General features: G+C 37.1%; 1 protein-coding gene across 1 annotated transcript; it reads right to left on the bottom strand.

The window, feature by feature from the left end:
• Positions 1-7,768: 7,768 nt before the first annotated feature.
• On the bottom strand, positions 7,769-25,285 carry LOC143886268 (Phosphoglycerate mutase family protein). The gene is made up of 6 exons (XM_077390204.1): positions 24,981-25,285; positions 21,589-21,669; positions 17,124-17,252; positions 14,902-14,964; positions 12,858-12,982; positions 7,769-8,207 (listed from the first exon to the last, which is right to left on the bottom strand). The coding sequence occupies exons 1-6, from the start codon at positions 25,071-25,073 to the stop codon at positions 8,015-8,017; spliced, it is 684 nt and encodes a 227-aa protein (XP_077246319.1). The 5' UTR covers positions 25,074-25,285; the 3' UTR covers positions 7,769-8,014.
• Between the last annotated feature and the right edge of the window lie 513 nt (positions 25,286-25,798).

The following is a 25,798-nucleotide window of genomic DNA, read 5'->3' as shown; positions in this document are numbered from 1 at the left end:
GATTCACTTTGTTTTGGCTTCTTTATTAGACCTATACTGCTTTTATATTCTGTGTTTGTTTTATGTTCTTGTAAAGATTTAGAATCACCTATATGATTTTGTTATATTTTCTTGCCAGTTAATTTGTGTCCTTGCCTTTTTGTCTCTTTCTTTGGTTGATGCTGGTAAAACTTTTTATCTAAAGAAATAAAGAAATTATATCATAAAGAGAGGCATACTGGAAATGCAGCTAGGAGCAAGAATTTTAAGTAGCATTAAAACAGAGGAAGCCAACCAAGAACATTAAAACAGAGAAATCCCACTAAGAAAATTTCACATACTATCATGTTTGACGAATTGACAATCTTGTAATCGAATTCGGCAATTATAATTTTTCACAAGTAATTTTTTCATCAGAAATGTTTTTCTTGCAATGCAAACAGAGCTGGAAAAGTCTGGAAAAGAAAAAAAAATCTTAAATTTGGTATCAGAAAAAATATAACTCGAACTACCCCTATTCACATATTAGTAAGAGGGACATTCAATTGAGGATTAATGATGATGTTATCATTTTCTTCTGAACTGTTAGAAGAACAAAATTTTTCAAGAAAAATGTTTCATCCCAAATGTTTTTCTTGCAATCCATAATGCACTAACATTACAGAAAGAGGGAGGACACTGATTATTAAATATTCAGGACGCTATAAGTTGTTGGGGTGTCTTATACCAACCCGCATTCACATATTAGTTAGAGGGACATTCAATTGAGGAGAATATCAGTCCAAATTAATCATAATATTAGGCTATACTCCATATTTCATAGATCATATACTCCATATTTCATAGATCATATACTCCATATTTCATAGATCATTTCCATAGGATGATCCTTTTTTTTGGTAGGTAAGCTGGGATAGAACCTCTTACCTCTAGGTTGTAAAGCAAAGCAATGCCTTTACCATCGAATCCATAGGATAATCATAATCTCTGATTTGTAGAGGTTTCTATAATGAGTCCCTCTACGGATCGATGCTAGGATCATCTTATACATATGAAGACGGAGAGGCATGCAGTGTGCGATCATACCAGCACAAATGCACTGGATTCCATTAGAACTTGGAAGTTAGGTCGTCTTCGTGTTGCATCCGTCCCATTTTCTCTATTTCCTTCTTTTCATTTTGTCGCTGGCGCCACTGGATAGCCAGTCTCCGCTTGGAAGCCACTGCTTTCCGTAGCTTTCAAAGTGATGGGATCAAGCAGTTACCCAGGAAAACGAAGTCTCCTGCGTCAACACACCCTTTAATGCCATTTACGCACTTCACCTCTAATGCCCCTATCGGGCTCTTTTTATGAGCTTATGCGCCAACCTTCTTGTCTCCATTCACAAGGTGGCTGGTCTGACATGCAACAGACCAGCCGCAAAATGTCTTTTGCGATGGACCCTAGCAAATCCCTCCTTCAAAATAGGTACAGGACCCAACTCAACAGCATATGATGAGGTTAATGGTGTGAGGTATAAGTTGGATATGACTGATCCGTATTGATTTGGTGCATGGTCTTTCATATATAGACAAAAGAAGATATTTTGAGCATAAATCTTCTTTATTCTTTCTATAATCCTCACCCTAAAGGAAATGAGAATCCTGAAGTAGAGAGAGAGACAATGGGGTGTAGATTTGTAGTACGAGAGAGATGTGGTACTTTTCAAAATTCAAGGCCAATTGTTTTAAACTATTTAACATTTTCATAAAGGATCCTTACTCATATCCCATTCACATATCAGATCCTTGCCATATCAGTATAAAAAGATATTGGAACGTGAGGATAATCGTAGCAGATCCTTGTAGTATCCAATACCCACACCCGTATTCATATAACAAAGGTTCCCACATCATGCTTCTTTGGAATGATTGGATAACTTATCCTTTGGAAGCCAGAAGTTAACTAGAAAAGAGTCCATCATAATCTGCACCCAAAAAAAAAATGAGTGTTACAATTTGAGAGCAGAGAATGAAGAAACTCAGGTATGCAAAACATAACCTGGTTAATGTGTGCTGCAACGCAAGGAAAAACCAACAGTCCAGATTCTCCAAGTGCTCCACCAAGCTGCTCCACCACTGCTACCATTACAGGCAGAGTTTTCTACGAGACAGTGCAAAATTGTAAAGCCTCAGTAATCATGTGTCTAGTTTTGAAATAAAACTGAATAGGAGTTGATCCTCAGTAACACTTTTGGGATGTATAAATCTGTGAAGGTACATTTGGCTTCGAAATGAGTTTTTTAAAGGCAATCACAGAAAACCAAAATAATGCCAGAGAGAACAACTTTTTTGGGAGCCTCTGAGCATGAAGCTCAGGTTGCTATCCACATGTTTCATCATGCATTTTCCTTCATTTTCGACTCAACTGTGAAATGTTTGGTAGGGCCTCAAACCTCCAATCACAGCCAGGTCTGGAATTACTTTAAACTAACATGGAATGGTTCCTATGAATATCTTTTTCCCAAACTTTATTTATATATTTTTCTTCTTACATGAACCTTCTAGAAATATCCAATTCATATAATTTTGTATTCAATCATGCAAGTTTAGTTAATTTACCCACAGATGCTATATAACACATCACTACTTGCACATACAGTTCATACTCAACCCTCACAAATAAAATCAATCACACTTCTCAACATGTAAACTGGGTCACACCCATTACATTATTAACTCCCAAATCTATTTCTATGCATGCACTTAGTTTTACTCGTAGCCACCTAACTTTACCTATGCTACAAAATTGCATTTCTTATAGCAAGATCAAGCTGACAACAGTTCTCTCTCTAAACTTTTACAGTCAAGCCCATGACATTTCCTAAATTTCCCTCCCAGACATAGTGTATCTCTCTGGACATCTCTCTCAACCTCTCGACAAGTATCTTCTCCCTCTTCCCAGTGTCTATATATGTAATTATATACGTCCCATATCTATATATGTAAATCCCATATCTTATTTGTGGGATTTGCTAGGAAATTTCGCGGAAAGACATTTTGCGGCTGACATTTGCATGAGAGAACATCCCCTTCTTACACAGTCATGTTACCAAAACCAAGAATCCCATTTAGTTTGTATTTTTTTCATTGTTGTTTGTTGCAATAAACAAAAAAGGATGGCATCTATTTTTAGAACATTTATTTAAGAAAAACTCAAAAATACGGGAAATTAAAAAAAAAATTACCTACCCACAATGAATTCAAAAACAATTCTCCTTCCAGTAGTCACATTTTCTCAGAACACCATAAAATCATTTACTTTTATCTCAAATCCATAACTCGCAACTTCTAGCTAAGGCTCCTTACCTACTTCTAGAAATCTACCTAGCTACCTATGCATTAATCCCCATTAAACAAATGAATTTGAAAACATGTCTTTCCCATTAGCCATTTAGTGCACCATTGAGACCACATCCAACCCAAAAAAAATTAGGACGGTTCATTCTTTTTCCATAAAGAAGAATCCAAGGGGAGAAAAAAATGAAAGCATTCTCCTAGACCAACATCCACAAGCACTTCTCAACATGTTTTCACAAGCCAGCCAACAAATTATATATGATATAGCCTTTGTAAAGCTCATTCTTCCCAAAATTAGTAAAAGAAAAGGAAGTCAATCCATGCAAAGTCTCTTCTCCCCGTGTTTGACAAGTACAATAATTAGCTAGCAGTTAGTTATCAACGGTGGCTGATTGCCTTGCTAGGGAGGGGGTTTCCAAAAGAGCTGGTGTTATTTGATTCCCTTACTACTCGAGTATTTTTGTTCTGTTTTGTTTCATCCTTTTTCCTTATCATCATTGTGCTGTTTTTCTTTTTCCTCCTCTCTGTATTGACCATCTCGGTCTTTTTATCAGTGAATTTGGCTTCCATTCAAAATATAAAAAGTTATCAACGGTAGTATACCATACATATTAGTTATTCACAGTCATACCTGCCCCTTCTTCGAATTCATTGATTATGTTGAAAATGGTTGAACTCCCCATACTTTATTTCACAACCTATATTAGAAGCCCTGAAGCAAAAATTAATCCCGCTACTAGGACTTGTTACTAGAATTTCTTCAAGGATCAAGATTATAATAACTTGTCTAGATCCCTTGCATTTCAGAGAATATGTTAGTTCATTAAGATTTTATTTTCAAACATATTTTTCCGCATAGTTTACCACACATATTAATGCATCATATAACACTTTATTTTCTTTAATTTCATTATTTTTAGTGTTTTCACTTATTAAGTTACTTGTTATGAGATCTGGTTAAAAGAATATCCATGTCTCAAATAACAAAAAAAGTCGCAACGCAAGGCCCGGACGCACGCACACAATGCACTTATGCGGGACAAGACTGGCGCTTTTCTTTTCTTTTTTTCACAGAAAGCAAGTGTGCCGAACCCATTCGCATTCATAGCAATTATGAAGGGCTACGGAAGCGTTTGGCAAAAAGGGCTTCCAACATTATCAAAAGGCGAGGTCATGTTTTACCTCCCTATTTTGGGACTCGAGGCAGAAGGCTGATGGGTCCAATTTTGTGCATTTCAAGTAAAAAAAACCTTTGAATACCCTAGAAAATGAGAGAGAGAGAGAGAGAGAGAGAGAGAGAGAGAGAGAGAGAGATGATGATGTTAGAGTTTTGAAAAAAAAAATAGAAATATAGAGAGAGAGGGAGAATGAGATTTCAGGCTTACCTTCTTACGTATTGCCGGAGAAAAGAGTAGGTTTCGCCGGAGAAGAAGCACTTCGACTAGGTTAAAAACAGGGTAAAAGTAAAACTATAAAAAGAAGAAGGGAAGCAGAATAAATGTACTGAGGGGCATTTTGGTCCTAAAATTTTAATTTTTTATAAATCAGCATTTATTCGTTTTTTCTCAACAAGTGACATTTTTATGTCAATAATGCAACTCTCTGACACGTAACAGTAAATAACCCTTTTAACATAAACAAATAAGAGAAGGAAGCATCCCGGAAAAAGCAGATTAGGGATGTGCAAACATAAACTGATGTAATGTAGAAGGATAGCAGGCTCATAGTGTGCAATGCAACAATTGCAGGTATGTGGTTTAGAAAGAACTCCTGACTCAAGCTTTCACTTCACTCCTTCTTTAGGAAAAAAAGGTGAAACAAATGTAAGCAAAGGTAACATTCAAAAAAAGAAAAAAAAATGTAACCAAAGGAATTCAAGGAGAAAGAGATACATAGAACATACATTAGATTATTTTGATGTCAGTTTCCTGCTGGGATTAGGGTGCCCATGGAAATGTCTTTAGGCCCTGTTTGGTTGCACGAATTTTCAAGAAAAGTTTGGAAAGGAAAACTATTTCCAAAATCACCTACTTTATTTACACATGACAAAAAGGATAACTTGAACCAATCCCATTTACTTAGGGAGCTTCAATTTATGATCACACCCCTCTAAATTAACCGTAAACATATTATTCCCCTCTAATTGTGAAAGAAATTTTTTTAATGAGAAAGTCAGAAATGTTTTTCTTGCAATCCAACCAAAGCCTTACTGCAGAGACTAGTCTGGATCATTTGCAACCATCGAAGGGTAATGAATGAGATAAGGAAAAAGAGACGCAAGAGTGCCCCACAAGATCATTTGTTCAGTAAGTCTCTAGGGTTTCTTAGACACTTGTTTTGCAGTGATTTAGTGTTTACAGGCTACAATTTGGAGGATTTTCTTAAAAACCAAAAAGCAAACAGATGATCTAGGGTTTATGGTTTAGGGTTTTAGAGAAGAAATCAGAAGGAAATAGAATGATACAATCAATACCATAGTCCTTTTTCTCGTACTAAACCCTAATTTCTATGTTTGGGGAGGTGCTGTAATGGGGCACTTAACTAAATATAGTGGCGTCATTGTCAAAATAATGGGCATTAAATATCAGCTTCAATTTTTAAATTTGGACATGGAATATTACGACGAATGATAGAGTAAAGGGCGCCCTTGCTTGCAAAAAATCATCTACAAGGGCTCCCCCATTGGTCTTTTTTAACAAAGTGCATTTAATTATATGTTTGTTTGTGTTGGATTTTGTATCCAAATTAAAGTTTCAAATAAAGATTAGGCTTTTAAGGTGGCTTTTCATATTCCTTGAAACTCCAAAGGTCCTTACTTGGATAAGTGAATGAGTTAGACTAACGAATCTATTTATTTGTTTATATTAATAGATTCATAATAAGCTTTGACTCTTTGTGAGACTCTTCATGTTCCATTTAATGTGACTCTTTGGTTTTCTCATTTAGTGGTGTGCCTTGAGTGCTCTCATTAAAGGTGATTATAGAAAATGAAGAGACATATGGCTTGCTTCTATAAAGAGATAAAAGGTACATCTTTTCTAAAATAGAGAGAAAGCGACAAGAAAAAAGTTCTCTACTATTGTTGTGGTGTGAGAAAGGAAAAGCCAACCAAGGGCGTGTCTCATATTTTGGTGTGATTTGTTCCACCATTTCTGTATGAGATTAAAGTCCACACAAGAAGCCTCAAAGTGCTATATGATATTGGTCCACAGTAAGATCTAATGAGATTACGTTTCACAAGAGGATTGTAGAGCTCGATTTGCTTAATCAGAGAGACTCGAAGCTTTGCCTTCAAAGTATTTTGATAGGTGCACACAAACACTTAGTTGTTGTTCCCGGAGACGGTTCGGTCATCAGATCCTTGCACCGAAATAGGGCCGAATAACGTCTTAAACAAAGCGTTCGAGGACGTACACCAGCTCTACAGTGATTGAGGATTATAACACGAGATTTGCTGGGGACCATCGGAGAAGGCTTTTTGCGGATGGGGTGTTGCATGAGAGAGCAGCCGCATAGGATTAATTAAAAGATTAAGACAAAAAGTGAGCCTGTATCTGCTCTCTCATTCAACAGCCGGTATGCGAAATGCCTTGTGCGCTGATCCCTAGCTAATTCCTTATAGCATTTAAAGAATTTTGGATGCTGATAGCATCTTTGAGTATTGTAATGGGAAATGATTTTAGCACTCCACTGTTTTGATATGTGGCGAAAGCTTCTTGTCTTTTAGTGTTTAAGTGGCTGTCAAAAGGTTATTTACAGTTCTTAAGAAGCTTCAACAACATCAATTAAAAACTAACAGACAAGAAGCTTTCGCCACATATCAAAACAGTGGAGTGCTAAAACCCATGCATTGCATAGGGTGGGAACCACCATTTTACACCTCATGTTTTGATGGATGGTTGCACCACCCAAACTCATGCATTGGTTGGGGCCTACTATTTTACACCTCATGTTTTGATAGAGTTGAGGCCACTATTTTACTACATGCATAGAGAGCTATATGCGCTTCTTTGGTAGTGGTCAAAGGTCATCCGTGTCTTGCTTTATCACTTTTCAAAAAGTAACGTGATGGGTTGCACAAATTCTATGCTAACCATTCATTTGTCTTCTCTCTTCCGCCTCTTCTCTACTCCCGTAAATCTCTCACATTATCTCATCTCCATTTCCTTCTTCACGTGCATCGCACAGGGTTGCTTACTAGTATTATAAAAGAGGGGTATCTCTGTCTTGTGGTGATTGAGACCATTCATCTTGAGGCCGTAACGAGAAAGTACCATGGCAAACAAAAATCTGGTCTGTTCAATCAAGGCCCACAATTTGAATGGTCACGATCACCACACCCACATGCCCATTTAGAGCAAACCTAGGATATGGATGAGAAGGATGGTTAGGAAAATGATCTTAGCATTTTTCCTCTAAAAATAAATTGATCAACCATCAACTTTCTAAAAGAAACAGAAGCAGCACTCATTCTATTTTATATATGTTCACAACCATATATATCCTTCAACTAGTAGTTATTGGAACAAAAAAAATAAAATCATAAATGTGTAAATCATAACAGGAATAATATCCAATTGGAAGCTGCAGCAGACACTTCCTAAAGAAATTCAGAGTGAATAAAAAGGAACTAGTCAAGATAGTTGAATGAGATTACCATAATAATAATATGCTTTTCTAAAAATAAAAGTCACATATCATTTGATTTGTTGGAGTTCTCCGGTGAGCAAGGCATACTTCCGGTGCTGCGATAGGATGGAAGGGACTGTAATTGCCTTTATACTTGCCACCAAATCATCACCATTAGACTTGCTATGTTGATTAGCTGCATGGAGTATTGTTTGCAAGGTTTGCAAAGGGTCGCCATGGCTGACGACCAAGATTGTGCATCTGCATCATGCACAGATAATTTTAGATCAAACATGTAGACAAGAAATCGAAAAACACAAGAATTTAAGAACGGAGGGTCGACTTTTGAAATCGAAAGAGATATATCAAAGTTCTAGATTTTTAGATTCCTTTTGCCTTGTGTACATTAAGTAAAGGAATGCTAAGAAAATCCCTAAAATATTTACCTTCCTAAATGGGTCAAGGAAAGTTCATGAACAAGTACATTATTCTGCAAAGAAAGTTTGGGAGGAGGATTGAGCCCAAAAATAGGTCATTAGGAGTGTGAAACTACCAGTTACTCCAACAGCTTAAGCTGTTGGAGAAGGCATTATTTGTTCTTTTATACTTTAACACTCCCCCTCACGTGTGGCCCCTCTTTCTTTGGGTTGGCCTGCATGTGGCACATGTGGCCCCACTTTTGGGTTGACCATTGCATGTGGATTCTTGACATCAACAAGGTTTGAACTCAGGACCTTTGCTCTAATACCATGTGAAACTACCAGTTGCTCCAAAAGTTCTGTTGGAGAAGGTGTTATTTATTCTTTTATACTTTAACAAGGAGATCAAAATGCCACAACATCAATAGTGGCTCATGTTATATTAAGAGTTTCTAAGTCATAAAGAAGTTGTCTTCTGGGTTTCAATTACATGTGAAATAGTATGTATTGGATTATCAGACATGTGTGACAATACATGTCATTAGTTGTTCGATATTGTTAAACCATCACGTTTTTTTTTGGCATATGTGATGGTTTTGTAGTGTATTTGTGCTTAATTTAACACTTCCGGAAGTTTTATCCAAAATGTTCATCATTTTTTTGAATGATGGTAAATGTTATTAAGAAAAAAGAGAAAAATCTGAAACTGAGGTGGTCAACACCAAGGTTTAAAATTTCGGTTTCGATACCGGTTTCGGACCCATGAATTCCGAAATTTTGGTCGAAATCTGGTACAAAAACCGAAACAATATTTTATTCAATATTAAATTTCGGTGAAATATTAATTTAATTTAAAAAAAAAACAGATTTTTTGGGTCAAATTTCGGAAAAACCGAAATTCCAGCCGAAATAAATGACCGTTTCGGTTTTGATTGATTTCGGTGTCGGTCTCCACCGAAATCCGAAATTTCGGATTTCGGTCGAAATTTAAAACCATGGTCAAGAGAAGTGATGCAGCACCGTGAAGAAAAAGTTGAGAAAAGGGGAGAGAAATAGACGAAATGGGAGAGAAATAGAAGAATAGGGGAAGAAGAGACGAAAATAACCTGAAGATGAGATGAATTTAGGGAGATAAGAGAATAGACGAAGAGAGAAAAGAAGAGATGAAATTAGAGGGAGGAGAAGAGACCTTTAGGGGAGAAGCCAATCAATTTCTATTAATCATCAAAAATTACAAAATAAGCTGTAAAGAGGCCTATATATAGGCAAATAAACAACCTAGGAAATAGTAACCTACTAAAACATGAAATCTTAAAGAAGATTACTAAAATAAAAACTCTAAATAACCAAATGACTAAAATACCCCTAATAAAATACTCATTGGCAAATATGCCACTTATTTAGGCCTAATATTTGCATCATTCTCCCCCGGTTGAAAAGAACTCGCCCTCGAGTTTTAGTCCGCTTGGGTCAAATATGAAAATAATCCAATGAAGCAGGAGGCGCAATCCGTCTGAAGCAATCCTGATGGCTAATGCTCAAGGCATCAATGAACGCAATCAGAAAGGCTGGCGACGGAATATGGAAGAAAAAATCCATGCAAAGTCATCAAAATACAAGCCTTTCGTGGGAATCAGAGAAGCTGGGAAGATTGCAACGTACTCTCCTGGATCAGCGTGATTTGCAAAACAGCTATGCGTGGTACCAATCGGGGAACATCCTCCACATAATCAACATCAATTAGTAGCTCAGTAGGTGCAGGAGAATCAACATGAAAATCATCCGCTAGTATCTCATCAGGCTCAATTATTAGACCTATTTTAGGCTCAGTTACATAATTGTAACTCCAATGATGCAAATATTAGGCCTAAATAAGTGGCATATTTGCCAATTAGTATTTTATTAGGGGTATTTTAGTCATTTGGTTATTTAGAGTTCTTCTTTTAGTAGGCTTCTTTAAGAGTTCATGTTTTAGTAGGTTACTATTCCCTAGGTTGTTTATTTGCCTATATATAGGCCTCTTTACAGCTTATTTTGTAACTTTTGATGATTAATAAAAATTGATTGGCTTCTCCCCCTAAAGGTTTCTTCTCCTCCCTCTAATTTCATCTCTTCTTTTCTCTCTTCGTCTATTCTCTTTTCTCCCTAAATTCGTCTCATCTTCAAGTTATTTTCGTCTCTTCTTCCCCTATTCTTCTATTTCTCTCCCCTTTCATCTATTTCTCTCCCCTTTTCTCAACTTTTCTTCACAGTGCTGCATCAACAAGGGGCAAAGAAGAAAAACAAGCTGAAATAGTTTCCAAAACTCTATCCTAGCTCTCTCCGCCCTAGTAAGGCCAATCGGCCTGCCTCACTATTGGCCGATCTGCTGACATGTCAGAAGTAAACCCGGTGCCCTCCAATCGATCCTGAATCTCAATAAAATCTGCAAACCTCCAAGGGTAAGGGCTTCTCCCTTCCAAGTTCAAACCACCTAATAACATCAAGGGAGTCCCTTTACCCTATTAGCCTACTTAAATCACCACTCTTTGTAAACCTAATGACTTGCAACACTTCCCTTACGTCCACTTCATTAGGGTCCTTGATCCCGGTCGGACCAGATGAAACCAGCCTCATCCCTTAGGAGGACCGCAACTCCGATCGGGCCGAGGTTTCCAATACTCAATCCGTCTTAAATCTCCATCATTTTCATATGTCTCTATATGTTTCCGTGATTTTATAGGATTTCTACCAAAATTTCCATATGAAGGAGAAATATTTCCATTTCCACTTCCATCACGACCAAAACACAAACCGAAATAGAAACTTAAAACCTTGGCAACCAATAAAGATTGGCCATTATGGCAATTGGCTGTCAAGAATGCCTTTCTTCACAGTTATCTTCATGAAGAGGTTTATATGGCACAATATCCAAAATATGTTGCTCAACGGGAGTTAGGAAAGGTCTCTAAGCAAAGGTGAAATATGGTCTCAACTCTCAACCAATCTTCTCGATCATGGTTTGACAAATTCAACTCAATCGTCATCAAATTTGGCTTTTGTAGAAGTCATGTAGATCACTTTGTATTTGTATAGAGACAGGATCATAATATACTGATTATAGCAGTATACATGGATGACATTGTGGTTACTAGGAATAATCAAAGGAAAATAAATGGGATAAAAGGCACCTACAAGATCATGAATAGACCAAAGATTTAGCAATAGTGTATCTCAAAGTATGTTACTGTTCTTTTGTCCTAGGCTGACATACTAGGGGCAAAGCCTACTGTCACTCCTATGGATCCCAATATTAAAAAGATGAAACTTGGATAGCCCTAGGGGCCTCTTTGTAATATTTTTAAAGTGAAAGATGTACATATACATTAGAATCATGAGGTGGGGAGTTGGCACCCAGACAACTTTCTTATCCTCTCTATTCGTTCTTTTTCTTCTCTCAACCTTCATTTCTTCTTCTACTTGGATACTTGTCAATAAAGTTGACAATAATAATGATCGAGGGGTTAATTTGTAGAACGCAGTAAATATTACTTCAATATGGAAACCAATTATCATGTTGAAGGGACATGAGCCAATTAATATGATTATAATGCTATACGAGGATAACATTTACATAGGATGGGATCGCTAAAAAGAAAAAAGAAAAAATACATAGCATTGGGGCTGGTGATACACAATAACTTCACAAGCCAAGTTTGCTTGGTCATAGTAAAGATCACTCAACTCATTGCACAAGAGCATTTGGTTGAAGCATGCTAGAAATTCCTCCATGTCTATCAGATTTATTTATTTTTTGATAAAAAAAAATCATGACCATGTGTATCAGATAACTAAACCAAATAAAATAGTGATAAGCAGTTCTCACATAAAAGAAAGAAAGAGTATCTCGACTGCAACAAAATGTTTCTATGATGCATTAAGTTACCAGGAAATCTCTGCATGAACATAGCACCTACAATTGGTCATTACATTATTGACGCAAGATGATAAAGTAAATGTTAGAGAGCTTGGAGCTGTTTGATTTTCTTCCTCCTGGATTTCTTTTGGGTATTATTGTTATCTACTTTCTTTGATTTTTATGTTTCCTCCTGTACTGACCACCTCAGTCCTTGGTCTTTCCTTTAGTTAATTCAATTTGCCACCATTCAAAAAGAAAAATTGATAAAGTAATTGAAAATTCATGTTTCGATTTCACCTCTAGGAACTCGGTAGCTGATAGAGAATAGTTTTGGTGTACCGTGAAGTTCTAATGGAATAGCCAACTTTTTTCTTTATCATTAATATATTATGAAATACTTAAAAGAAAACAAAACAGAAGCACACTCTCTGTTAGACATGCGAATGGTACTCACACCAAACCATATCTATGTTAACACCTTTCTTAAGAATCTTATTTCAAAGGCACCATTCAGGAAAGAAAAAGAATCTTATTTCAAAGGCATATTAAAAAAAACAAGGAATCTTATTTCAAAGGAGATGGAAATATCAGTACCCTTGAAACTCTGCCTCAATAGCTGCCAAAGCAGTTGCAAGTCTTGACACAACATCAGCAACACTTTCTCCTCCTTCTGGAGGCATGAAAGGATCCTTCTCATCAAGGGCCCATATCTCCGAATACTGTTGACGAAAGTAAAAAGTTCAAAGTTAAATCCCCAACTGCATATAAATAAAAAATAAATGTTAAAGATTATAAAAACACTTCTAGCTGTTGGTTGGTATTATATCTTTGGTGTCGTGACAGAAACCAGGTTGGAATCCGCAGGAGTCGTAAAAGCTAAATATGATATCTTGAACTTTCATTCAGAATATAGGTATACTTTTCCATCTCTTTGCAAAATCCACAAAAGTGGTGTAAGTTGTGAGCAATGATGTGTAACTCTAAAAAAATCGGAGCAAAAACAAACCTACCTATGTAATACCGTCCCAAAACACCATCCTATGTTCTCTGCCTCCAGATTTTCAAGGTTTCTTATCCTCCCTATGTGTCCTCATGAAGCTTATTCTACCATAGCCTACACAGGCAAAGCTTGTGAATCGGACATAGTGTTCTTGAAGGTTGGAAGTGAAGTACCATTTAGCCGCTCACTCATGCAAGGAAAATTCTTTACTACACAAGAAATAATAACAGCCTTCCCCCAGCCTTAAAAGTTTCAACAACTCCATCACATTCCTTGTTAAAACACAAGACTGACTGCAAATTCATATCTGGGTCAGTTAGAGTTTAGTCCTACTTTGCTTCATAAGTTTTGTACCCTCTGAGTTCTTATCAATTTAAGAGCCAGGGTCCAATATTCCTTCTGTCAAGTCACGATATAGTTACTAATGCAGCCATGTATTTAGAGCATCCTATATGTCAATCCTTGTTCTCTGTTTTAAAAGATATTTCTACCGGCATAATTACTAATGCAGTCACGATATAGTTACTAATGCAGCCGAGGAACTTATTATACATGATTACCTAGAAATAATCAAAGGTTATGGGCTTATAGCCATGAAATTTTAGAATCCACACCACTAACATCTTTGGAGATGCCATCTTGTTCCACACCATGTATGATCTTTTTTTGAATGGCGAAGATTTATTTATGTTTAGTTTCTACATGGTGAAATGGATTGTGGAAGAGGAGATGAAAGTAGAGAAGACAGAAAATGAAATATGCGTTAAAGGGAGAGAAGAAAGTTGGCACTCATTTCCCACGATTCTCTCTCTCTCTCTCTCTCTCTCTATATATATATATATATATATAATACAAAAAAACCAGTATGCCCTTGAAGTGGCGTTAGTACATTTAACAATTTAGCAATGAGAGAAGACTCACACCTCTTCTGAGGAGGCCAAGGGACACCATAAAAAAAAAGCAAAATAGAATACAAGAACCCCAAGGGCGTAGATGATCAAACACTGACATCTCACCCTTCCAGATAAAATATTTGTATTTTCTTTGTAATAAGGCTTATTGGAGTTCCATTTCCGTTGGTGCAGTATTTTTTTGCTTTAACCTCAGTGTAAATCCAGCTAACTTGTAGTATACTAGACATCAATCAGTAACAACTAACAATGCTGATGGGAGCTTCTTTTGATCTTGCACCCTAGTTCTTGAATCTGCCTGTGCCTAATCAAAAGAACATGCATCTTCCAAGAAATTATTCATATCCAGTTATCCATAAACCTTAAGCATGAATTTTCAAGTACATTTTTAGATTTCTATCGCATTAAACTGAATTTTAAGTAGGTATATGTCTAAATGAAAATTAGAGATCGGTCATAATAGCACAATTCTTGAAACTAGACAAAAAAATGTCATCGGGGTCAAGACAGAAGGACCATAACAACATATTCAATCCAGTTTACCATGAATGCCCTTACATATTATTGGATGCACCATTTGGGGGTTTACTTCAGTAAACGCCAGTACAAAGTCATTTTAAGGACTAGTGTATTTAACTGCCGAGAGAGAGAGAGAGAGAGAGAGAGAGAGAGAGAGAGAGAGAGAGAGAGAGAGAGAGAGAGTAAAGGAAAAAAAAAGTGCTCTTACTTTGTCATGTGACAGAAGTTCAAAAGTTGGGCCAAAGAAACGTTCTCGAAGTTCTTCCATCACCTATAAAACAGGAATTAATTTATCAAGCAAATTTGATAACCTAAAACAATGAAAACAAAAGGTCCAATATAGTTCATGATCAGAGTAAATTCTAAACAATCTAATATCTAGAATGAAATTTTAGAAAGGACTCAACTAATAGTAAATATTTCTAGCTGGAAAAAAATGGGCTTATGATCCTTTTGTAATCAAATTCAAATTACACATAAAATCCTAAGGGGCCATTTGGATATGCGGATTTTAGAATCCAGGATTTCTTCAAAATTGTAGATCAAAGATAAGAGAATGAGCAGACCAGCCGTCATTTTCTGATTTCTCGCCCTTCTTTCCGCAGCAAGAGAGTAGCAAATCATCCCATGTTTCCAAGTTTTAGAAATCTTAGGATGAGGGAGAGATTTCTAAAACCTGGATTTCTTACTTAAAATCCAAAAAAACTGTCAGGACAGCATACAACAGCTTGATCATGAACCCTCTTTTACACTATTTTCAAATTAAAACCTGGTTTCTAAAATTCGCGTATCCAAATGGCCCTTAAAGGATATTAAAGTAGAAATCATAAACCCCATTAGAAGTCCTTCTAGGACTGCATTTAAATTCAAGAAAAATGTCCTAAATTGCCAGAAATTCTCAAATTTTGTGGTTATTGGGCCTTGAAATGGGCCCCGCTGATGTCACGAAGACACCACTAGTATTTTTTTTTTCTTCTCTTGTAAACCAGTGGAGGGGCTCGGTTAGTTGATTTGAGTGCTCATGGGACCTGTGGGTCCACTAGAATTGCATTAGTAAGCTAGCAGATGGCTTAACTAAAAATGACTTGATTATTTGACACGTAGGCACAAGCAGGCTAGGTGATGTGTTCCAAAATTGGATCAAAGTACCAGAATTGATTCTTTTTTTTTACAAGAAGTACACTTTTAGACTTCGCCAATTTGCAGAAAAATGACTTCATCATTTGACGTGTCAATTCTTAATGGTTTTTTCCACTCATCCATCAATATTCCTTTCAATTATCAAATTCAGAACCAAATTCTCATTTTCCTGTGTCCCACATATTAGCTACACTAAGGACAATCAAGTAAGCTGAAAAAATTTAGACCTGGCAAAACCGACCCGTGCCCGCGGGTCGACCCGACCCACCCACAAATTTGCGGGGTACGGGTTGGAGTTTTAGTGACCCGTAAAAATCGACCCGCGGATCACCCAACCTGCCAAAACATGGTTCGGGTCGGGTCAACCCGCGGGCACCCGCGGGTTTTGTGGATTTTTTTTAATAGTTTTATTTTTATTTTAAAAAAAAAACTAAAGGTTTAAGATCACATGAATACACCCTATTTTTCAAAATAGACGATTGGACGGTACAGCCTACACCATAGGATGATCCAAACCGTGCATTTGATGGGCCATAATGTAAATAGGTTGTGCCCAAAAAATCATTAGCATAGGATGATTCTAACCCTCCGATCTAAAGAGGGACTCACAATATGGAAACTTCTATAGATCGAATGGTTGAGATCATCCTATGGCAATGATTTTTGGGGCATGATGATCTATTTACGTTGTGGCCCATCAAATGGACGGTTTGGATCGTCCCATGGTGTAGGCTGTACCGTCCATTTTGAAAATTAGGGGGTGAATTCATACATAGAAGAGGGTGAGTTTATCACCGCCCAATAAAAACACTGTTTTGGGCAAAATTGCGGGTAACCCGTGGGTTGACCCGACCCACCTGCACTGGGTACGGGTCACCGGTTGCTGACCCGTAGGAATGCGGGTCATTTTGACCCGCAACCCACGTGACCCGCACTTGCATGACCCGCGGGTTGACCCAACCCGACCCACCCGTTTGCCGGGTCTAAAAAAATTAAAGAAGGTGAACTTTTCAGATTTAAAATAATGAATGACTATCTTGGTCTTTCAGTTTGAATGAAATTTGCTACCATTCAAAAAAAAAAAAAATGAAGATAGGCTTAACATTTAAGTGCAGTTGAGAAAACCCAAATGGAAGACACATCTAGAGTATAGCATAAAGAGTAGAAAACATCAAATTATGCTCTCAAAAGGCTAAAGAAAAGACACAAGAGCTTCCACTCTTGATTGAATTATGTAAATCTATAGTGGTTCTTCTTAGGAAATTGCAAGATCTGGCTAGAATAGTTTACCTTACATTTAGGACTTTCAAATGGAAGATTTAACACACTAGCAACTACTTTAGCAGTCTGAGTTGTTCTTGAAAATGGAGAATAGCAAATTCGGACATTATCAACTGGTATATTATTGGCTTCTAGTTCCTGCAAATATTAACTTCACTTGTGAATAGAAGTACGTCAAATAATGTGTGCAAAAAAAAAACCCATATTAACATATGCAAATCAACCCATGCTACAAATTGTTAATCAGATCTGTCAAGGGTATAAACACGAGTGTCAATAGAAATAGAATACAATTGAAGCCTCATATTTTTATAGGTACTGCTTTACAATAATAAAGAGAGAATTCAATTGTACAGGGCTGTGGTAATTGTTATTTCACTGTGATCCTTGTTGATCTGGTTATACTTTCTTGAGAATAGTTATACATGTAAGCTGTGGCAGAAAAGCATTTGGATCTTTTCCCTCAATCTGAACATTGAGGATTTGAGCAACATCTAAGCCAAAGCCAATTGTATGTTTCTGAGACCACAATAAGATACAGAATTCTTTGAAGGAAGACACTAACTAGCAAGGGTTTATAAAGTAAGACGAAAATTTTCCGCATGTAGTCCACATGAAAGTGAATGTTGGATTCATGCCGACTGTTCTACACATAGAATTCTCACAGTTTTCAACTTTATACATCCATAGTTCTGCTTCAGTTCCTTTGTGGGCTACCATTTGTTTGCTTTTAGTATTACACTAAAAACTACAAAACCTTCATTTAACCACCAGGTTAAACTTTATTTTCCAAGTTTTTATCTGCCAAAATATTGCATTGACATTTGACAGCTTAGCCATGCTAATATTACTACTAAGATTTGATTTTATTAGCTTTAATAAATTTCATTTAGAAGTCAAAGTGCACATCGGGGCTCTGTTATTCAATGGATTCATGTTTAATTGAACCACACACCATATAAAATATGTACTGTTGATCATGTAATCCCAAGTAATTCCTGTCAAATCTTTCATTGTTCCAGCACTTTAGTATGTGTTGTTAGGCATTTGTCCCAGAGACACTACACGTAGAACTTGGAATGGTAAGTTTCACTGAAACAAACAGGAAACGGCCGAAATGTTTCAGTTTCCATCCCCACCGAAATCGAAACGACCGAAATGCATAAACCAATATTGTAACTGTAATACTTGTATATTATATTAGGATGCATTACATAATTATATATTTATATTTATATGAATTGCGTACAAAATGTGGTGCACTTTCCGGGAACCCAGGATTGCAAATCGGGAACCCAGAACATCAAACCGCGGACCCAGTACTACAAACTGAGAACCTGGAACCATGGTTTAAAATTTCGGTTTCGGTACCGGTTTCGGACCCCAAGAAAAACAAAATTTCGGCCGAAATCCGGCCACAGAAGAAAACTATTATTCTATTCAATATAAATTTCGGTCGAAATTTTGTTTTAATATTAAAATAATTTTAAAAAAACAGGTTTTTTGGGTGAAATTTCAGCCGAAATTCCGAAATTTCAGCCGAAATAAAGTACCGTTTCGGGTAATGGCCATTTCGGTGTCGGTCTCCACCAAAATCCGAAATTTCAGATTTCGATCGAAATTTAAAACCATGCCCGGAACACCTCCTGCGATTTCCCCACCAACACCCCTGCAATTTTGGATGGCCCCATAATCACAGGCTATGATTTTGGCATCCAAAATCTATAAAAGGAGGCCCTCGGCCTCCTGATTTTGGATCAATTTTTTCTCTCACCCCCCTTTTTTGTTTAGATACACCCAAACACACACTCTCTCACTCCCCCCCATTTAGTCAAATACAACCCTGTGGATTCCGGATGCGAAAGGGGGGGGGGGGGCTCTCCCCACACTCGGGGTGTGTTGGTGGTGGTTGTGTTTGGTATGTACTAAATTATCAGACTTGCGTGACCGTGCATGTCACTAGGTGTTCAATGCTTTTAAACCATTATGGATGATTGTCTTGCTTATATGATGGTTCCAAAGTGTGTCTTTGTGCTTATTCTAGCATTTCCTGAAGTTCAATATTTAAATTTTATCATTTGCATATGTTTCCTTAATTTTACAGGATTTCCACCGATTTTTCCAACTGAAACCGAAATATTCCTGTTTCTGAGGCAACAAGAACTGAAACCAAAACCGAAATTTAAAACATTGGCTTGGAGATCCACAATAAAGAATTGATTGTGGTTTGAAATCAATATAACAAAATGACCAGAGTACCACTTGATGCAGGAGTGGTTAGGGAAGACAGACTCAAGTCTGGTTAAGCTAAATTATAGAAGTGAAGATGAGGGGTAAAGAATACGGTTTAGGGGTCAAGCAAAGTGGTTTGGGATTAAGGAATATGGGAATGGTTTCTAGAGGGTTAGGGAATGGATGAGATGGACTGTTGAATAAATAAAGTGAACTGTTGGAACTGTTTGACCGGAATGTTTTAGCTGGACTTGTTGGACTAATTTGGTGAGTTGGGGAATTGATGTGATGGGACTGTACAAAAGGTTGCAGGGGACAAGAAGACTGGGTATAATGGGCGATGGGATGAGGAATATACTGGGTGGATTGGGTTGAGGGTTTAAGGCTGCAGGTCTAATTTGAACTGCTCTGGAATTTCGGTGGTAGGGAAATTTAAGCAGTTTCTGACAGGCTAAAATAATCACAGGCGCAAGGTTCTTGGGGTCATGGATTAAGCAAGATCTGTGGTGGAAATTTAATTGAGAGTTTCAAGTTTAGTGGCAGGTTTAGGTGATCAAAGGGGATGCTGGTTTAGGCTATATGAGCAGGGACAGGTGTTCGGACAGGGTTCGAATGGTTTCTTGGATCTGTAACAGATCAAGGGGCTGGATTCTAGGTTTTAACACGGTAGGGTCTTAGGGTGTATAAGAAGGTGTTTGATGGAGAGAACAGGGGCTTAATAAACTGCAGGTTGGGTTTTAGAACAGTCCTTTAATCCGTGACAGATGAAGGGCAGTTCAAAATAAGGAGAAGGGTAAAGTTGTCGGCAATTTAGGGTTGGAAATAAAAATGGAAAAGGATGTAGGATGCAAGGCTAATGGTCGGCTAGATTAAAGGATAGTAGACTGGATTTCTTGAGCAGTGATTACAGATTTATTATTTATATGATGAAATTAAGAACTGTGAGTAGCAGAGACTAAAGCAAGAAGAAAACAAAATAAACCAAGAATCACTCTCTAGGGTTCTAGGCACCTCACATAGGGTGTGTCAAGGCATTGCATTGAGATGAGAGGTTGGATCATCTCATTCCAATGATTGCAAAGGATTTAACTTTTGAAAATTTCACTCAATAATTCAATGCCTTCAATGGCCAAAGGCCTTCGACAAGTCCTAGACAAACTTAAAACAAGAATCTATATAACATTAACAAGAAAAACTCAGCTTGAACCATTAACAAGAGGAATCTAATCCTACTCAAAGTTATAAAACAAGAACCTATATAATATGACACATGGTTGTAAGAATAATCAACAAGACTCAGTCGTACTTTTAATTAGACCTAGTACAAAATACTTAAAATCCACTTAAATTTTCATAATTCATAATGGACCCCACTTTAATGAGGGAGTCATTTAAGTAAAAGCCATGACTGGCAACTATGATTTTTTTTCATGATAAATTAGTTTCTCAAGTGGTGAAAGAGGGGTAGGGTGGGTGGGAGGAGAGACTTAAGAGGGAACAAATGAGTAGAGGGTGAGAAGTGGCTAAAAAACAAGCAAAAAATCAATCATATTTTGGGTGGAGTTTTTTGTTTCCTGGTTTTTCAGGCTTTTCTTACCCTCTCCTCACTCGGTCCCTCTATTGTCATTCCCTCTCCCACTCTCCCTCACCATTGGGGAAGCTAATATTCCAGGAAAAAAATTCATGGTAGCCAAACATGCCCTGAATGATTTTATAACAAAAGGACCATAATATCCCTATGACTTAAAGGGACCTAAATAACACTCAAACTAATAAAGGATTATTTTAACACTAATGATGGCCCCAGTGTTTCAAAACGCGAATGCGGCTCAAAATGGGGTCGAAGAAAATCCAAGTTGACTCGGCACGACGCGGACGAGTACTCGGTTGACATGCGCATAACCCGGAAGAGTCAAGAGAAATTGGAGTCAACTCGGGGAGTCCAGGATGACGCAGGGGAGTTTTAAAACTATGGATGGCCCCATCTTCTCCTAACTCCTTGATTATTGTGAACTTGTGAAGGATGGTCCCCATCAGTAATACATGACAATCCATCACTATATATATATATATATATATAGGATTAGATAAGTAAAAGTATCAATAAAATCAGGACGCAAATGACTTCACATTTGTGAATTATTAATTCATAGATTTGGGATCACAATGGTCCTGAAACCAAATGATTTGTGACATCAAGTGAAGACTTATTGCAAAAGCACTCAGAGACAGAAGATGGTACCTCATGGAATAATTTTCCGGCCATTTGTGCTTGGCTATTACCTTCAGAAGCCAATCCATACTCAGGTAGCGTGCCATTTTCCTGTCAAGATATTGGCTACTGATAAGCAACAATAACAATAATGCCCTTCTAAAACGAAACAATAATGAATTTTATTTTGGTCACCGAAGGTGATAAACAACAGCAACAAAAAAATTCAGATTCTAAAAATCCATTAATTTATAATGCTGGGAGGCTCATTGAGGTTAAGGACATTTGACCGGTGCTCATATATCTGCAACAAGTTATTTTAATGTTGTTCTTATTGGCATATACTAAGTGTTAATAAATACTGGACCCCCCATCTACGCAAATAAGTGATCCAATCATACATACAGATTTGCAAAACTTTCTAACAGATTTCGAATTGATTTATTTTTTCTTTTGAGCAATAACAATAATTAATTCATTAACAAAACACGATAAGAAGACATGAGATAATAGAATCTAAAGGGAACAAGCTGTCCCAATCATCTAACGATGAAAAGAACAGCATTGCACACATCTCAGATTATAATGGTAACAAATTGCAAATGACGAGTCTCCACCCAACATCATCTTTTCCAAGATCGTCAGCTAGACAGCTACCACACTAGAGAACCTTAGCGGATGCTTGAATATATGAAGGTTGCCAATCTCCAAGGACCCAGTGTCGACTTTGAGGCCCAAGAAATCACATGTTTTTTAATCCTCTCTACCAAAAGTTGACCAGATAACCAAATTTGAAACCGATTTATCTCTTTCGAAAAATTAAATGATGGAAATGCATTTTCCAAACACACCAGTTTGCATGCTATTGGACACAACCTAACAGGCCCTGGTCAGCAAACAGCTACTATGCAAGAACAATTTGTGCTGCAAATCTTCCGATTTATGAATGCTTAAAACCTCGGGAAAAATGGTGTTCTAAACAGAGATTCTGCAAACAGAGCACATGTTACAATAAATCATGCAATCAACTCTCCGATCCAGGACGATGGTCCCCATCACTCTCCCAATGGAAAATCCAGAGCCCTGTGTACTGAAAGAAAGATCGTGTGGAAAATGAAAAAAAAAAGTAACAGTCAAGACTGGAGTTCAGATTATTTAATCTATAAAGGGCAAGACCAGCGTGCAATGTTCAAAGAAGCAAGCCTTGAATTGATTGCAGTCAATTGAAAAAGATGAAGGATAATAATGCATGGGAGCCAGATTGTTACTATATTCCACAAAGGCTATCTCTTTGGAGGACTTTATCAGAGGATATGGTGAATCTGGATTGGTAGATAAGGGGGAAGACAATGAAAGTGCTGACCAACACCATACAACCTCATGGAAGATTGAGAAGCAAAATGAGTTGGGCCAATGCTGTATATCAGAGGCACAGTCAGTTACTTGTGTGGCCAAAAGCATTTGTAAGTAGATGAGAATGGTCACATCATTTAATGGTTGTCTGAAGATTTCCAGTTAGCGTTGGGAGTGTAATTCTTTAATCCTGCTAACATCCAAAGACTATGGTTTGAGTTTTTTGTTTGTCAAAGAAATTCTCAGTGTAGTACCTACTACCCCGGATGTGTTTCTCAAAACAATATCAAGAGGGTATAGTCAGTCCAATTAAGGCCTAAAAAGGGAATGAGCATAATTAGCACATGAAATTTTGGCATGGGAGTGAATTTTTTTTCTTGTGTTGCAGTTTGCTATTGTTTATGTAGGCCACGCGGACCAATTTATGTAGGTGACATCCTTGGTTATTGATTAGAATGTAAGAAGAAAGGAGCATAATTAGCACATGAAATTTTGGCATGAGAGTGCTTTTTTTTTCTTGTGTTTCAGTTTGCTAATGTCTATGTAGGTCACGCCGAGCAATTTATGTAGGTGACATCCTTGGTTAGTATGTAAGTGTGGGCCATTCTACTCACCCATCTCATATTGTGCTTGTTTTATCCATCAATGAATGGCAGGTTCTATTATCTAAAGATTCTAAACTAATTTATGATTTTGGGCAATTAGGATTGGCTGGGGTGTTAATGACATCGGGGCATATCATAGATGCAGCCAGTATATCATGATTGTAGAGTATCCTCTCACAATTCGGCCATCATGTGACAGATTTCCCCAATGATCCAAGAGGTTCCCCAATGACCTGAGAGGCATTAGTGAATCGCATACCAATGGAAGATAACTCTTATGAAGTATGTTGCACACTCATACAGACAACTAAGACTCGGTGACCAGGAGAATGCTTCAATATGTGTCTTGTGAGCATATTGGGAGGCCATATTCTCAGTCACATGAAGCCTAATTCCTAGAAACAGCATAAGGTCTCTGGATTAAGAACAAACAAGAAAATGAACTATTTCTTTGATTAAACAATGCAGAGTAGATGCACCAATGAAGCAAGGGGCAAATCTTTAACTATCTAATAGGGTTCAAGATATCATTTCAGTCCAATTCATAATTTGAAGAAAGGTGGGAAAGCAGTGTATCTAAGGTCCATAACACTGTTAGGGTATCAAATCCAAGAACAATTTTGAGTTATATGACATGGGAAAAGCTATGACCTAGGGTTGGAAAAGACAGCCAAGGACTACAACAATGGTGGTACGGCATACTAAAACAGTGCATTTAACATAAAAACTACAAAAATGATGATGTGAAAGAATTATTTTGCAATCTAAAACAGTGCATCAACCATAAAAACAATGATCTGAGAAATACCCACAAGGCCATTAGGATTTTCAACTTGGAAAATATTAGAGAAATCTGTCCTAGCTAAGTTCATGTAGATAAACATTTAAAATCCTACCTCACTCACTGGTAAAAAAACATCAAGACTACTACTATAGTACTATGACCAGAAAATAGATGAGTGACTTCATTAGAGCATTCAAATTTAAGATCTTCAATATTGATTAAATCTCTTTCAGCAAATGCAATTCACACATAGGAACTGAATAAATATAGCCCCAAAACACAACATTTAAAAAAAATCCACACAACTAAAAAGCATTGCTAACATCTTCAAGAATTTCAGTATTTGTATACAAAAACATAGATTTTAATACCTCAAAAATTATTGCAGAACGTTGGACCCATAACAAAAATCATAAATTTCAAAATACCCACCCAAGCATTTCCTTTTGTAACACAAAATCTTCATTTTTAATCTCTCTATCCTCTCCATTGCTTACAATCTATAAGAAAAATCTCTCCCAAAAAAAAAAAACCCCAGAACATGAAGATTACCAAAGGCATAGTTAAAGAAACCCCAAAATGCCCATTATATTTCATAAACGAGATTACAATCAATTGATTGAAAGATAGAAGGGCTAGACAACAACCAAAAAAAAAAGAACAATGAAAAGAAGACTAACCATGGAAGAAACTACAAGGCCTTTTTCATTTGGGATACTTTTGCCATGCCTCAAAACCCAATATCTGTTGCGAAGGAAAGACAATGTCGCCATTTGTAAACGCAGAAGAATTAGAAAACAAGATTTCGTGTCTTTTTCCTTGAAATATTAGATCAACCCTAATCGTTCCATGCACCAAACTGCATGAATTCTCTTTAACAATCGAGAATTATTGGTTGAAGGAATCTAGGAAGGGGAGAATGAGATGGGCCCTCGTGGATTGTTTTACGGTTTCACGGTCTTTCACTTTCACTTTCTCCCTCTTGTTTAACCCGGCCGATTGTTATTTAACTGTTGGGTTAGGAACCAAAAATAAAATCACACCCTATATTTGTTATAGGAACGCCCCTTTCTCTTGGTGAGGAATGTTTGATGAGCTTGTACCTTTACCAAGTATAGCTGAGTTTTTAAATACTTCGAGCTTTTGACCAGGTAATATAGTTACACCCAAGGTTTGAAATTTCGGTTTCGGTAACCGTTTCGGACCCCACCAAAAACCGAAATTTCGGTCCGAAATTTGGTAATTTGGTTCCAAATTCCGGACCGAAATTTGGTAACACTTTTTTTTTAATGAATAATGTCATTAAAACGAAATTTCGGACCGAAATCCGAAATTTAATTTCGGAAAATTCCGGTTTCGGTCCCCACCGGTATCCGAAATTTCGGATTTCGGTCAAAATTTTAAACCATGGTTACACCCAAGGTTTAAATTTCGGTTTCGGACCTGGAATTTCAAAATTTCGGTCGAAATTTCGGTAAAATATTAAATTAATATAAAA

This window comes from Tasmannia lanceolata, unplaced genomic scaffold (assembly GCF_043159265.1).
Source record: "Tasmannia lanceolata isolate RefF3 unplaced genomic scaffold, GAP_Taslan_0.1 ptg000011l, whole genome shotgun sequence".
NCBI lineage: Eukaryota > Viridiplantae > Streptophyta > Magnoliopsida > Canellales > Winteraceae > Tasmannia > Tasmannia lanceolata.
The sequence above is the reverse complement of the archived record's forward strand: the minus strand, read 5'-3'. Positions and strand labels throughout refer to the sequence as shown.

Excerpts from the sequence above, each read along its gene's own strand:
- LOC143886268 (XM_077390204.1), bottom strand. The coding sequence starts at position 25,073 with ATGGCGACATTGTCTTTCCTTCGCAACAGATATTGGGTTTTGAGGCAT. Across the intron at positions 14,965-17,123 it reads TTGAAAGTCCTAAATGTAAG|GTGATGGAAGAACTTCGAGA; the intron begins GTAAACTATTCT and ends CCTGTTTTATAG. Across the intron at positions 12,983-14,901 it reads AACTTCTGTCACATGACAAA|TATTCGGAGATATGGGCCCT; the intron begins GTAAGAGCACTT and ends TTTCGTCAACAG.